The 15212-nt window shown below is 50.7% G+C and overlaps 5 protein-coding genes across 5 annotated transcripts; 4 read left to right on the top strand and 1 right to left on the bottom strand.

Annotated features, from left to right (window-relative positions):
- Positions 1-876: 876 nt before the first annotated feature.
- POX_e06742 (uncharacterized protein) lies at positions 877-2479 on the top strand (the record flags this gene model as incomplete). Its single annotated transcript, XM_050115558.1, has 2 exons — positions 877-1001; positions 2377-2479. 2 exons carry the CDS (start codon positions 877-879, stop codon positions 2477-2479), a joined length of 228 nt encoding a protein of 75 aa, XP_049968018.1.
- A 3299-nt stretch (positions 2480-5778) lies between these two features.
- On the bottom strand, positions 5779-6633 carry POX_e06743 (uncharacterized protein; the record flags this gene model as incomplete). The annotated part of the gene is made up of 1 exon (XM_050115559.1): positions 5779-6633. The coding sequence occupies one exon, from the start codon at positions 6631-6633 to the stop codon at positions 5779-5781; it is 855 nt and encodes a 284-aa protein (XP_049968019.1).
- A 1881-nt stretch (positions 6634-8514) lies between these two features.
- On the top strand, positions 8515-9513 carry POX_e06744 (60S ribosomal protein L16; the record flags this gene model as incomplete). Its single annotated transcript, XM_050115560.1, has 4 exons — positions 8515-8535; positions 8692-8827; positions 8994-9306; positions 9375-9513. The coding sequence occupies 4 exons, from the start codon at positions 8515-8517 to the stop codon at positions 9511-9513; spliced, it is 609 nt and encodes a 202-aa protein (XP_049968020.1).
- A 1387-nt stretch (positions 9514-10900) lies between these two features.
- POX_e06745 (uncharacterized protein) lies at positions 10901-12160 on the top strand (the record flags this gene model as incomplete). Its single annotated transcript, XM_050115561.1, has 3 exons — positions 10901-10939; positions 11010-11840; positions 11924-12160. 3 exons carry the CDS (start codon positions 10901-10903, stop codon positions 12158-12160), a joined length of 1107 nt encoding a protein of 368 aa, XP_049968021.1.
- Positions 12161-12850: 690 nt separating this feature from the next.
- On the top strand, positions 12851-14930 carry POX_e06746 (Acetate/butyrate--CoA ligase AAE7, peroxisomal; the record flags this gene model as incomplete). Its single annotated transcript, XM_050115562.1, has 5 exons — positions 12851-12994; positions 13131-13326; positions 13408-13854; positions 13922-14551; positions 14614-14930. The coding sequence occupies 5 exons, from the start codon at positions 12851-12853 to the stop codon at positions 14928-14930; spliced, it is 1734 nt and encodes a 577-aa protein (XP_049968022.1).
- Between the last annotated feature and the right edge of the window lie 282 nt (positions 14931-15212).

The raw sequence follows: 15212 nt of genomic DNA on the forward strand, positions 1-15212 counted from the left end.
TCAGTCCCCATGCGTGGAACACGACGCTCCCAGAAACCTCCGAGTCACGGTGACTACACGGTGGTGGTGGATGTCTATTACCCCGCATGGCCAGTCTGGCCCCTCCCCTCCACCACGCGCGCTAGTTGCAACAGAGGCACAGAGGTTCTTATCGCTCAAAAGAACAGCGTCACCAGAATAAGGCGCACTATAGATCAGACACTGAGTACACAGGCGCATAGAGTGAAAGCTAGTTTAAAGTCTGATCTCGACAGGTGTCCCGGCCTAGCACCTACTCTGCACCCTTGACGACATGAACGAGCATCAAATCGGCTGTGGATTTCTATGCCATTCACCGGTAACTGATCGCATCAGATCATCAGCCGATGGGCTAGGAGGGGTGGGAGCTGCAGATCCGCGGTATGGGGTCGGTGTTCATGTTGGATACCTCCTGACACACTCAAGGAGCAGTCGATCGACCAGCTTCAAAGCTCTTCATAGGTCGGTTGGGATAGCCTCTCATCGATTGGCGCATAATCTACGGATTTGAGCTCAAAACTTTGCCTGGTCTGGCTTCTTGCATTCGGTGGGGGTACACATTGGCCGTGCTTCCATGGATGTGGGCGGGGGTACCAGGTTAGTACCACCCACGACCTCCTACCTTCTACCTGGAAGGTGTATACTTGGAGTAAATTGAGATGCTGAGTCAACCCACATCTTTCAATCAGCGGGCAACTTTTGGAACCGACCTGGTGAATGCGCAGGCGCAGTTCACCTGGGCTCCGTTGCTCTGACCACGGATGGCCAGATCGCACATAGAATGGTGGGCAAAGCAACGCAATCGCGTAGCTCACGGTCGTGACTGTGCAGCGACGCACAGTGCAGCCAACAGAAAAAATGACCAGCTCGGTTCATTATGACAGACCAATAAGACACCAGGCAGAGTGTTATGGAACGATTGGACATACCCGCCTCTCATCTGATTCTTCAAGCCTCTTCATCCTACCGATTTCGGCCATACGGTAGGTATCCCGATTTAGCGTACACGTCGAAACTGTGCATATGTAGCACAGCCTTGGTAAGGCTCCTCTACCATCCGATTGGGCTGGAATGTGTGCCTGGCCGTGCCACAGTGCCACCACGCGTTGCACCTCAGAAGCCTCGGTCGGCAAATCAGCCTTCGATCCAGCTAGATGTGCAGATTTCGCAGGTCAATCTCGTCGCCTTGAGAGGATTCTCGGTCAACCAATATCCACGATCCTCTCGCCACACTCCACCTTCGCCACACCCTGTCCCTGCGATCTCAGCTGCTCGACAACAATTTTTTCCTGTTCCTTGTGGCTGTGGCTCTACACTACTTACACTCCGTGGCAACTTTCGGGAATTCAGCTTGAACGTGGTTCACGTCCACTCTCTGGGAACGGTACCTCGAAACGGAGTGGAGTCGGTCGCGTGGACACCTTAAATTGTGGCGCGGCTCGGTATCCTGCCTCAAGAAGGCTCTCTTGTGGTATGCTGCGCGATGCTGAGTCTCCCCACTCATGGGCTGCTTACCTATTGGTCTAGATCTTTCACGTGATTCTTGAATGCATTCTCCGCCATTTCAGACTGCCTGTTGGTCCCTCACAGTGGCCCATCCGGCCACTGATTTGGTCCTTTTCCCGACCGACCAAGCGCTGTGATTTCCAGCCCAAAGCCAGAGGCAGAGACCTCGGCAGCCGTCGTCATCTATTGTGGCTGTTCAATCATGTTCTCTCTCACTTCAGACCCTTCTTTTTTGGGCCCAACCGTATCCTCGGAAATGGCTCCGAGCCATATTCCGATTCTTATCTGATGGGCAATGACTCGATAACGAGGCTCCTGTCTGGCCCAGTCGGTGCTGACTCTGCATCCAGATCCCCTCGACTCGTATCTAGATCTGGCTGTCCGATGGCTGCGCCATGTTCAAGAGAACCTCTCTTCGACCTGCTTCCCCATGGTAACCGCCTAACTCTTGGACTCCTCCGGTGAAGAGGCGGTCTTGTGGGCACGCTTGTCCTCCACAGTGGGGAGGGGAAAAAAGTCGGTCAAAAACGAAGGAGCCACTCTGTGGTCTCCCTTGTGGGACGCAAGGACCAGATCCGCTCATGAAAAGCACCAGGAACTTTGCAGGTGACACATGTCCACTCTGTATGTGAACCACACGCGGCGATACGACGATGACTATGCCCACCTGGTTCCACCACGATTCAAGATTCCAATTGATCTTAGGCTCTAGCTCTCTCAAGCCACGCCCCATCTTCGCTACAGCACATAGCCGCATACAATCAGCCTGGCCCCAAACTTTCCTGTAGTCCTCGACAGTTTACCTCCATAGGCCGCACCCCCGCATTAATCTGCAGACTGCGCGGCTAATAGATTCGAAAAAGCAGAGAGGAGAGGGCTGATCATGGACTCCTACGGTACCGAGATCATCATCATCGTCTCACCTACTACTACCGCACTACTCAGAGTATCGTAGCAGCTTCAAGGCGCTGTTTTTGAGGCCTAATTTTATAGCATGGATAGATAGTCTGTGATGTCTTCCTCCGATCTCGATTTCCATATCTGGCATGTGGGCAAGCTGAGTTATTGTGATCGATGCACAGATCGTGTAGCGAGCACCGACCGCCTACCAATATGCAAACAACAGATCAATGCCTGTTGGAACTGGGAGTCGCCATTGGTACTTTGTACTGCGTGTCTCTGGAAACCAGGCCGACCCATTTTACCAACCTTCGCTCTGACGCGCCATAAAAGCAGAAGCTGGCTCAGAAGGACAAGAAAGACACAGCTCTCCGTGAAGCCTCGTACACACGTCAGTTTCGCGATCATGAAAGACCACAAAAGTCGCTTTTTTGAGCCGATCTTGGAGATTTTTTAGCCCCGTTCGCCGAGTTCCCAAGCGCACTCTGCACTAGTAGACCCTCAACTTGCCCACGCGGTGGTAGTAGTCTTCCAGCAATCTCCGGAAGAGGCTCAACTCCGCGCTGGAAACAAAGTGTGGGTTACTGAAGCGACGAGTCCTTGCCTATCCGCCGAAGACCGTTTGGTTCTAACCACTCACACTTGCACCAGGTGGGAGACTGCAGGAGCACCTTTCCAATCCGACCAGCGCTGGTCTTCAGCTACCATAAGATGCTGAACATGAGACCCGAATGGGGGCTTTCGCCCAATCAGGATGATTTCGCGAGTACGGGCTAACGGGCTAATGTGCTACCCAAATGTTCGTCGACTCAGCCCGCGAGTCCTAAGCAAGCGTAGCCGTTCTGGAGATGAGCCGGAAAACATGTCTCACCTTGACGGGACCTATAATAACCACGCGCGGGGGTCACACAGTAGAGAATGTAAGATCGAGGATCATGCACACCCACCACCGGCCACATTTCATTAGTAGCCTCACGGTATCTACCGCAAGCGTTTCATCTCGACGTGATGACTTGCCTCAAACTGTAAGAAGGCGCAAGTCACCAAGAGCTGAGTACCACTATGGAGGGTAGTAGTCTACTGTAGAACCCCGAAAAGCTACTATTACAAAGTAGTAATACCTACTCGCGACACCCAGCCTTAGGTCCCTGAAGCATGTCAGCGACACGACGAGTGCTTTCCATTTGCCTTTCGAGAAGGCGCGAATAATCCAGATCCCGTGCCTGACGAAACGCAGAAAGCCTGTAATGAGAGAAGAGAATCCTGCGAGAAATCCAATCATGTTTCCCCGCCCGAGAAACCTCGAAGAAAGATGTCTGCATGATGTGTGATCGGATCTGCGTTGCAGCTCACCGGATCATGAAGATTTGGGGGGGACGTGGAGTGCCATGATGTACCAGTACGACCACTGCGACGTCGACTCGGGATTCTACTGCATAAATGACATCCAAAGACAGCGGCTGATTGGTGTGGTGATTCTCGCAGGCTTTTTAGCTCGGACAGCCAGTCAGATTTCGAGTCGAAGCACCACAACGTGACAGGACGGCCGACAGATAGCGGGGAAGAATTGTGACAGGCAAAGAGATGCGAAAGCTGGTCGAGATTGACGATGTAATGCGTATGACTGACGGCGCGTGCACGGTTAGTGAGTTCATCTGAGGAGTGAGAAGGCGAGGTATTTTGGAATTTCTCTTCCCATGTAGACGCGTGACCAAGTCGAAGATGGATGATATGGATGGATTTCGGATGGAATCTTGGAATGACTCCTTGACTACCGGGCATGTCGTTGAGACGCAAAAGTATCAAGAATTCGTAGGTATCTTGAGCTGTATTACTGGGTTCAAGATGATCGACAAGCCCCATCCTTGAGGCACGCATGCAACATGAAGTGATAATTGACAACCATTAAGCCATATCATGCTCAAGAGATACTTCTTCGATCACGACCCTGACACCATTTGGTCTTTCTGGCCCCACAGGTAGTATCTATAGCAGGCTTTGAGCTTAGCAAGAGTCGAAAGGTCGCTCTATTGGAACTGCATACCTATGCTTCCCACCCACGGTGCTCACATCAAGTCAGTCGACTGGTCAGACCAAAGCAAACGATCATCCTCGAAAACGATATCAAAAACCATGAAGAATCTTGAGTTTGTGTGTCCGGGGAAGGATGCACCTTGCGCTCTATGCCTGAGTAGTTTGAATGGGGCATGTCTAGAGACGAGAAGACAGCAAAGGCCTAGATCTTCCATTTCATGACTACCAGACCAGAATTCGACTAGTTCTCAGGTTCGTAAAATTCCTGCACCTGATTTTCCACCCTCTTCAATGTCGGCCTACCCAGCCTGCTTTGTTTTGACAGGTACACTTCGGAGTGATCAAAGGCGGACTAAATAGCACTTTGATAGGACTAATCATCATATCTATACATTCAGGAAAAGAACCAACCAGTGGGGTTCACACTCTAGAATTTTATGCCAAGACCTCGCTCGAGGTATCTACTCGATATCCAGTATCTATCACAAAGTTCCTCTTGAAGACACGGAATCATCGTCATAATGACTGTGGTTGATGGTATCCTGAGGTGGTGTTCCACGGGACTATGGAGTATTAATTGTTGCAGAAATTTCTTCTCTGGCCTGGGTGATTTTTGAGGAGGCACAATTGCAAACTGGGACGTGTAGGTATAGATGGACGTTGATTTACGGACCATCGATTTGCCAGGCTCTATTTCATGCTGCATACACAGAGCTTCAAATTTTATAGATGGACGACGAGATCTATATTAGCATGGTGATAACAGCATCGTTCTGTCAGCAAATTAGAGCATTTTGACCTCTTGAAGATTTTGGTGATACCTTTTGCGAGGCTTCAATTGCTGTCCACTTTGGACAGATTCGAAAGACATAGTGGTCAGATGAGCCTACAGGAAGCCCCCCTAAGAGCCAAACGTTCGATTCAGAATGCCTTACTGGTGAAACATTCAATGAGGAGGTCCCTAGTGAAAAGGATTGGGAGTTTTTGATCTTCCAAAAGGTGTCACTAGCATACGTATTATCAAGATTGCAATTCAAGTTGTTTTGTCAGTAGTTCCCGATGAATTGATAATATAGGCAACAGTAAAAATATCGTTTTAAGACTTGATCGGCTACTGGAGCGAACATGATTAATCTCTATGATCTCGGGGTTTCTCTCCAATCTTTTGGTTACTTTGAATATAGTCGCACTGCTTGCTGCCGACTTCCGGCGTTTCTGGAATCGAAGGCCAGGATATGACGGATTCTCGTGTTGAAAGGAGCAAACTCAGTCTCGCCCTTTGGTAAAGAGATGAAATGAGTGACTTTGATTGAGCCATCGTTAAAACCCCTGCTCTTCCCAGACGTTCTCAGCAATTTCCTTCAGAATATCGTCGTCGAGGCTGATGTTTTTTTCTTTCGGAATGCTTGGTGGGCGAAGGAAAAGCTTATTGAAGCTGATAGTAAACGGCTGGTTCCGGAGATAGACATGATTGTTTTCGCCTTTGCTGATAGTCACGACCTGCTGGCGTTGGATCCTATCGTTCACACGTTCCCATGCCTCCAGCACGATGTGAGGCGAGCTCCGACCGATCTTGATTGTAATGACCATTTGAACATCACCACTTGATTCAGAAAGCCAGAACCGAGCATCAGACATTAGTTTAGAAGGCGACTCTGAAAAGCCCGTTTCCACGACAACTGAGGGCCATTTCTTCGTTCGAGCTCGAGGAAGCCTTTTTGATAAAAATTGGCAGTCGGGTTGTTTGGCAGAGCCGTTTTCAGCTTTGCAAGTAGCGGATCCAAAGGTATGAACACGGTTATCGAGACCCATTGGCTGGAGACATTTAAAGAAAAGCCTCTCGAATACGTGTGCCGCGATTTCATGAGCGCGTGAGACTGTCACTCTGACAAGAAGAAGGTGTTGAGAAGAGTCGTAAGACTTCCAGCATCTCTGAAGGATATTGCCGTTCGACTTCAGGAAGTCACGACTGAAGGTCTGCGCATTAACCTTGGTAAAAAGCACCCACTCACTGGCCTCAAATTCCTCTTCCTGACGACTTAGCTCCATCTCTACAGTTTCCAAAAACTGTTTAGTTCCCTTGTACGGATACCTTCTGATCGGAGGTCCTAGATCATCGAGAAAGCTGCTGCCATATGCTTTGGTGTCTAGCTCAGACTTTGTATTCGAGGACATAGTGGTCGCAGTTATACCGTCCCGTGCTGAAGTGAAAAGAAAAAGACAACTTCCCGTTTTATTTCTAGGCATCAAAATCATCCTTGAGAACCACCTGACGCTTATGTGACGTAGTCTGATGATAACCTTTAGCGTAACGGACGTGGCTCTTACATGGATACCACGAGACAGCCCCGAGCCATCCAAAATCCGAGGAGTTCATTCGTTTTGAGGAAAAATCTCAAATTTACGATCCTATCATGTATCAATAAGAGTCAACTCAGTTTGCGAATTCTTTCTCGCCATGATTCAGAATCTCCTTCGAGGTTCGACCGAAAAGGACTTCATGGAAGCCGGATGTCCATCTCGCTTCCACAAGTTCCGGGTGAATCGAATCTGCGATCCGCGGTGTTGCCGAGAGTCCAAATGCAATTTCATGATGTATACACGTTGGGAAACGTTGAACAATTTTCGGCGATTGTCCAGTGACCGTTCCAGCGGAGAACGTGAAAATGCCGGATGGTGACAGTTCCACTCTTTTTGATTTCGATCTTCGAGATTGATCCTGCGGTGCTTTTTTTTCTGTCTGATCCATAGGTATGGATCTTGGTGATCATTAGATGTCAAAATATGGAAGTCCACTAAGAACATGACCGGGATTTGCCTGTCTCAGTCCAAATTGGAGTCTCGACTTATTTTTGGGAATTTTCAGAGTTCGGCAAACCCATCTTCTGTTGCTTTTTATTTCGGCTTCTAGTTGCCTCAAGAAACGCTGTGGTTGGCAGCCTGACAGTTTGGAATTCAAGTGAATCTACTAAGCTTGTTTTGTCGGGCCCCATGTGGATTTTCCAGAAGACTGAGTGCAGCGTCAAAATTGCTTCAAGTATATGCAAAATACACACAGTGGGCGAGTCCCGTTCTGTGGCCGGCGCTGCATCCATAAATAGATACTAACGCTCGCGCCTGCAGTTTTGGTCGTCGAGGACCAATCCGAAATGCTCGTCGACGGATCAAACGTTCCATTGCCAGACTGTCAATTTCTACTCAGTGAAGGATAAAGTTCATATCCTTAGTTTGTTATTCTAGTCGATGTTAAGTTGATAAAGATGTCTTGTCTCGTTGTCCCCGTCTTAAAGGCGGGGAAACCCGTTAAGCTTGAGGTAGAGGAACAGGGTAACAGCATCGTCGCCCACCGATATAGAGGGATTGATTGGGCAAAGGCCTCTTTTGGCCCTAAAGCTCCCGATTCCAGTGTTGATTCAAATAGTCTGGATATATAAGTCATCGGATCGTTGAAGGTCAGGACATCTCGAGGTCCCTCTCTGGGCATGCCATTGCGGGATGAAGGATAATGGGCCAATTTCGGGGATGAGATCATTGTGCCCACGAAGCCATGCATGCCCAGCGTCGCTCATCATTCCAAGACATGAGCCTGAAGCTCGACTATTCAAGCAGCGTGACAATTTGCAAGACATCATCACAGTGAATATCTCCTTTTATCGTCGGTTTTCTCGCGATCACACAGGGCAGTGACGGGCATTCGAGAGTCTGGGGTGTTGCCCTATCGGCTTGCCCTAAAGGCTTCTGCACTCTGGACCGTTCAAGCGCAAGTCCGCAGCCTATGCACGATCATGTGACGATGATCTAATCAGCATTTCCGGACGGGCGATGGGCCCTCCACAAGATTGGCCGATTGTGAGGCACGTGATCGGATACCCCATGATTGGTCAGTCTTAGGGCTGCCGCCCTCATCCAGTCATCCACACACAGCCGTGCAGTCGGGGCTCGCTTAACCCCCTTCGCCTGCGATCCATCCGACTTCGTTGTGTGCGTTGAACTTGACTCCAACGACAACAACCGCCGACAACATCCAACCTTCCTTTTCACAAAGGTGACAGCAGGATGTCCTCTTTCGAACCAGTGGTGCGTTTTCCGAATCACCCCAGCGCATGAATTGCCGTACCGATATAGCCCGCGACATCTCCAATCTGTTGAATCGCGAATCTTGAAGATCTTCAACATCGGCATGAGACGCTCGGAATCGCCTTGAACTTTTGACTGATTGTTTTTGGCAAATAGGTCGTCATCGACGGCAAGGGACACCTCCTTGGTCGCCTGGCCAGCACTGTCGCTAAGCAGCTGCTGAACGGTCAGAAGATCGTCGTTGTGAGATGTGAGGCCCTTAACATCTCCGGCGAGTTCTTCCGCGCGAAGCGTACGTTCAAATCTCCGATCTCCCTCGTTCTATGCGAATTTCGAACCTCTGGTTGCGACACGCCTGCAAATGCGGCTCGACTTTCTGCCGCGGCTTGTGTTCATGAGTCGGCCACATGCATCACGCACAAGTTCTTCGCTAACAAGCAATTTCGATCGATCTATAGTGAAGTACCACGCCTACCTCCGCAAGATGACCCGTTTCAACCCCACTCGTGGTGGTCCCTTCCACTTCCGCGCTCCCTCCCGCATCTTCTACAAGGCTGTCCGCGGCATGATTCCCCACAAGACCGCCCGTGGTGCTGCTGCCCTTGAGCGCCTGAAGGTCTTCGAGGGTGTTCCCCCTCCCTACGACAAGAAGAAGCGTGTCGTTGTCCCCCAGGCTCTCCGTGTCCTGCGTCTGCGCCCCGGCCGCAAGTACTGCACCGTTGGCCGTCTCAGCCACGAGGTTGGCTGGAAGTACCAGGACGTCGTTTCTCGGTACGTTTCACTCTGTTGTGCTCCATGTGAGCATTCCGGCGTAACTAATACTAACCCATTATTTACAGTCTCGAGGAGCGCCGGAAGGTTAAGAGCAAGGCCTACTACGAGCGCAAGAAGGCTGCTCGCCGTAACCTTGCCAAGGCGGAGTCGGGTGCCAACGTTGACAGCAAGACCAAGAGCCAGCTCGCTCAGCTCGGCTACTAGATACCTCAAAGAGCGGCTGGTTGGAGTGAGTGATGGGATCTGGGTTGGGATCGCGAACGGTTTTGTTACAGCGAACTTGAACGGCAAGCCGAGATCGACCTTTTTCCAATGAGCCCGGACCCCGCCTTTGTCATCTCGTCTCCCATGTTCTTTAGAACCATTGCCCTTGACTGGGTCGTGATGGATATGAATAGGGAGTAGAGGTCTGGCGTGGCATGTACTGGGCTCCTTCGGAAATTCTCAAAAGCAGAAAAAACGTCGCGGGATCAAAGGTTGTCTAAAATAGCTGGCTGTTGTCTCGCGCCGTGGCGGTTTAATGCAAAACAAATTTTCAAAGAGTTCACAAAGAGTTCAACATGATCTTATGACGATGCAGGTTTACATGTCTTTCATTACACTGGTGCCATTTTCTCAATAGAACGTCCCCTATTATTCGTCTTGTTCGTCCACACCACTTCCGCTAAATGGTCCCTTGCACCAAACCGCTTCAAGCCACGCGACACCAGACTTTGTACACCACTGGCCCTCTTGTGTGGCACATGACTTGAATTCGTTTTCCCCTTTGCGCCGACTACGATCCTCTTGCAATTCTCATGCTTCTCGCCGCTGCACGATCAATGAACCTATTCACCTGGACTCGACGCTCTTCTGTCGGTGCCATCGCGGGGACCTTGCCATCTCTTCGCCTTCGCTAGTATTTGTAGAACATCACCTTTGACTTGCGATAGTGGCCCCACATGAGGTGCCCGAGACTCTTTTACGTCCGCCATTGGCATGGGCTATATATAACTCAAAAGCTTGATCTGTACACGTCCATGAATGCATGGCCTCTTCGGCGTCCTTTTCTTCCACGTCCATTAACCGACATGCATTCTTTGTAGCAGTAACGCTGGGAGCCGAGGTACTCCGACACTAAAGTATTGATCTGGATTTTTGGGGCAGGTGCTCTTCAGATATTACTTAGCTCGCAAGTTCGAATATAGAAGTCAGACCTTCTGGTAGATCAAACGACATGGTCTGTTGGAGTTTTGAGCTCGAGGCGTGAAGATTTTGTGCAATCGCAATTCCTGTCGCCCTTGTAGGCTTGCAGATAATGATGCTAGTAACAGTGGGGCTCATCACCCAGATACCAACGTGAAAATAATAGCGTGGACCGACAGCACCAGTGGATCATTCATGACTCCGAGTCTCCATCTGGTGATGTGTAAGCCCAGCCAGACCCACTTTCCATGGAATTGCTTCTGGGCACTGTGCAGTGAGGTCACATACAGAGTGCTTGATAAGAGGACTCTCACCTCTTTTGACCAGTCTGTACTTCCCAAGCTGCAGGAAAGATAACGGTCAAGCACCAAACTATCAGACACTTGGAGCCTTGAAGACAATAGACATGTCCCGAAAACTCCGACTCGGTATCATCGGGGCCGGTGTAAGTAGAGCGTTTTTGACATGATTGTGAGCTACTACAAGGGCCAGCTAACAAATGGCGGCGCTCTCAGGAAGTTTTTCAGGTCTGCCATGGACCGTGTCTCATGCTTATGCCTCACCTCTTTCAAATCGAGTCCATCTGCGACTTGTCAGCAAGCACAGTTGAACATTGCGCCCAAAAGTTCCATGTTCCCCACCAAACCATTGCCCCTCAGGAGGTGATCGATCACCCGAACGTTGATTGTGTCTTTATCCTCACGTCCGACGAGAGCCATGCGCCTCTTGTCATTGCAGCTCTCCAAGCGGGCAAGAATGTCTTTGTCGAGAAGCCCGTTTCTCTATCGATCGCCTCCGTACAGTCCATCGTTGAGGCGGAGAAGAATGCCCCATCAGGGGCTCGAGTCTTCGTGGGTTACATGCGCCGCTACGCGCCAAGCTTCGTGCAGGCATTCAAGCGCGAGATTGCGACTATCCCCAGAATTCTGTACGCGCGCGTGCGTGACTTTTGCGGACCAAATCCGCACTTTATCAGCCAGAGTGGTACTTTCCCAGTGAAGAACTCCGACTACCCAGCGAATGCGACAGAGGAGCGGAGCTCACGCTTGAAAAGCCTCTATGCAGAGGCTTTCCCCGACCAAGAGATCACAGACGAGAAGCGCAAAATTTGTCACTTCCTCGGAAGCCTGGGCTCCCATGACATCTCTCTTATGCGTGAAGCTCTGGGCTTCCCCGAAAAGGTAGTTGGCGTGTCTGCAAATGACCCCTTCTACAGCGCAATCATGACCTTCCGCAACCCAGATGGCTCGACCTACTCCACGACTTATGAGAGTGGTATTGACAGCGTCCCCATCTTCGATGCGCATATGGCTGTGTACGGTGCCTCCAAGCGGGTCACAATCAAGGTATGTTGGAGGCCGCATGAGGACCTATCTTTCCGCTTAACATGTTCAAAGACTACACAGACGGATGCTAAATTTGACTTTAGTATGACAGCCCTTATGTCAAGGGGTTGCCCATCTACGTCGAAGTTGAAGAAGTCAATGAGAATGGCGAGATACAAAAGCGCACACTTCTGTCGTCGTACGAGGACGCGTATACCGCTGAGCTCCAGGAGATGTACGAGGCTTTTACCAATGGCAGGGAGATCAAGACATCGGTCCAGGATGCAAGGAAGGATCTAGAGATCTACGACCTGATGTATCAAAGATGGATGGAGAACTAGAGTCTATGGCGGAATTGACGAAACTTGACCCTCTTTTTAAGACATTCCATCTTTTTGTCAAGGGTGGATTGCCATATCGAAACTGTGGCGTGGCCGCTCTGGAGGTGGTCCCATTGACCCGACCATTATTGCCTCGGATCCCCAATTTCTCCAAATGCCCCGTCCGTTGCGCTGACAGAAGAACCCCTTTGTATCGCTGTCAGAACACATAGCAGGTATTGTTTCTGCTAGAGGAGCCTAATGATTTGTTCTCTAATAATTGATTGAAGGCTGATGTAGCTTTCAATATTGGGGGATTGAAGTTCATGGACATAATCTCCTCGGTGATCTTTCGGGGCAGCACACCCCCAACTTTCTCCGACGATCCCCTCGTTGGAGATGATCGGCGCCGCCCAGCGGTCCCGAGGTTAGAGTAACGCGCTTAGCCAAGGGAGGACCGGGGAAAGACCCCAGGATATGATGTAGGGGTCGAAGCCATTCACTTCTGTATGAAACTATTTGAAGTACGTATTTCCCCGCGCTTTCCCTCCCTCAAAAGGTGAAAGACTCTTTACTGCATTCCGCTCGGCAGTCCTCCCCTTTGCGACACACTCTCTTTCTCCACGGATCCGTCAACCTAAAGTACTCCACCGTCTTACTGAAAGCTCCCCACCAATTGACCCTTCAGACACAAGTTCAACTCGGCATATCATGTCTGGGGTGACAGCCCGATTATCTGGCCTGCTAGGCCATCTGTCAGGGTCATCGACACAGGCTTCTTTTGAGCATCACTTCAACCACCACGCACTTTCACCGACTTTCTTCCTACCTCGTGCGGCAGCGATTGAGCCTAATGTGAGTTTTGAAACTATCCAACTAGAATTGAGTAAGCAGGCGATGGAAGTTGCTATCACAGGTGACTTGGGTGACGCGAGGGCCAACACACAGAAACAAAACCACAAAGACATCTAACCCCAATATCCCTGGATAGGCCGAGGCGATTTATCATATCACCGCGAACAACAAAATCTTGCGCCGAAGCTATAGTGAAGCGGCTGACCGCGCGAGGGGGCTGGCCTATTATCTCAAAAAGAGGGGATTGCGACGAGTCGGCATCCTTTGCCCCAATACGCCAGCCTTTCTGGAGTCAATCTTTGGAATCGCTGCGGCGGGGGCTGTAAACGTGGGTAGGTGCTCCCCCCCCCCCCCTGGCGGCAGATGGAGAGGGTAGCCGAAGAGCTCTTTTGCTAATGTGAGAGGGCATCCAGCGGTCAACTATCGCTTGAAGGAAGAAGACATCGCCTACATCTTTGATCACGGCGACGTAGACGTCATCATTGTGGATCAGGAGTTTGTCAATCTCCTCGACCTGTACCGGTCGCAACATCCGAATGTCCCCATAGTCGTGGATACCGATACGGATGCCACCGAAGGAGAATTGACCGGTCCATTCGATCATGCAGTACTTGAAGGCCTGCGGTATGATTCCGAGACTGGTGGACTGGGATGGGCGGGCCTTGAAGCTCAAGCTGCCGATGAGAATTCCCTGATTGCGCTGGCCTATACCAGTGGCACGACCGCCAGACCAAAGGGGGTTGAATATACTCACCGTGGCTGCTATCTGGCGGCGCTAGCAAATGTGATCGAGTCAGGGTTAAACTCGCACCGTGGTCGAGCGAAGTATCTGTGGACCTTGCCTATGTTCCACGCGATGGGTTCGTACCGTACTTGACCAGGACTTTTGAGAAAAGCTGGGCCATCCATGCTAACATTCTGCTGCAGGGTGGACGTTCCCATGGGCAGTCACGGCAGTTCGCGGTACCCACTACTGCTTGCGCAAGATTGATTACCCAGAGATCTGGCGCCTGTTAAAGGAGGAACATATCACCCATTTCAATGCCGCGCCGACCGTCAATACGTTGCTGTGCAATTCGAAAGAAGCTGAACGACTCCCCGAACCCGTGCGTGTGACGGTGGCGGCAAGTCCGCCTACTCCTCACCTCTTCGAGCAAATGACCGACCTGAACCTCCATCCAGTGCACGTCTACGGTATGACGGAGACATACGGTCCCATCACCAAGGGGTACTATTTGCCCGAGTGGGATACCATCCCCTTGAAAGAGAAATATCAAAAAATGGCTCGGCAGGGGCATGGCTTCATCACAAGTCTTCCTGCCCGAGTCATTCGTACTGAGACTCCCGAGGGAACGGTGGAGGATGTGAGGCAGGATGGCAAAGAAATTGGGGAGATTGTATTCTTCGGCAACATCTGCGCCAAAGGGTACTACAAGGATCCCGAGGCGACCCGCAAGCTCTTCGCTGGCGGTGTGCTTCATTCGGGCGATCTCGCCGTCTGGCATCCTGATGGTGCGATTCAGATTCTCGATCGATCGAAAGATATCATTATTAGCGGTAAGTGTCGCAGCACCAGTTCTCACAGTGCTTCACTTCTCGAGACTGACACAACCTGCCAGGCGGTGAAAAAATCTCTTCAGTCGCGTTAGAGTCCATGCTTGCAACACATCCTGATATCCTAGAAGCCGGCGTGGTTTCAGTGCCGGATAGTCACTGGGGCGAGCGTCCCAAGGCCTTTATTACAGTCAAAGAAGGTAAAAAGGTGGACGGAGCGGATGTGATCAATTGGGCCCGCACTGCAAGCGGCATCAGCAAGTTCATGGTTCCACGTGAAGTCGAAGTCGTGCCAGAGCTCCCCAAGACCAGCACCGGCAAGATTCGAAAGAATGTGCTGCGCGACTGGGTCAAGGGGGTCGACCGAAGTCTTGGGAACTGAGTGGTGATATCCCAGAGAATTGAAAGAATTGATCCATATGATAGTGTCAGGTCCCGTTTGGATGAGGTGACAAATCGCTCGAGGTCCACCGAGCTGCCTGTGGATTCTGGCTAGCAAATCACATGGCATGGGCCTACCACCAATCCGATCAATGACGTGCCACCAACTTGACTCAGCGGAGATGTCTGTAAGCTACTTTTGCACGACATGAGTGTCTAATTCTTTTCTTTTCTCGTTTTTCACCTTTTTCCCTTTTTTTTAATTCCCCCCAAAAAAGGAAAC

This window comes from Penicillium oxalicum, chromosome V (genome assembly GCF_001723175.1).
Source record: "Penicillium oxalicum strain HP7-1 chromosome V, whole genome shotgun sequence".
Classification (NCBI taxonomy): domain Eukaryota; kingdom Fungi; phylum Ascomycota; class Eurotiomycetes; order Eurotiales; family Aspergillaceae; genus Penicillium; species Penicillium oxalicum.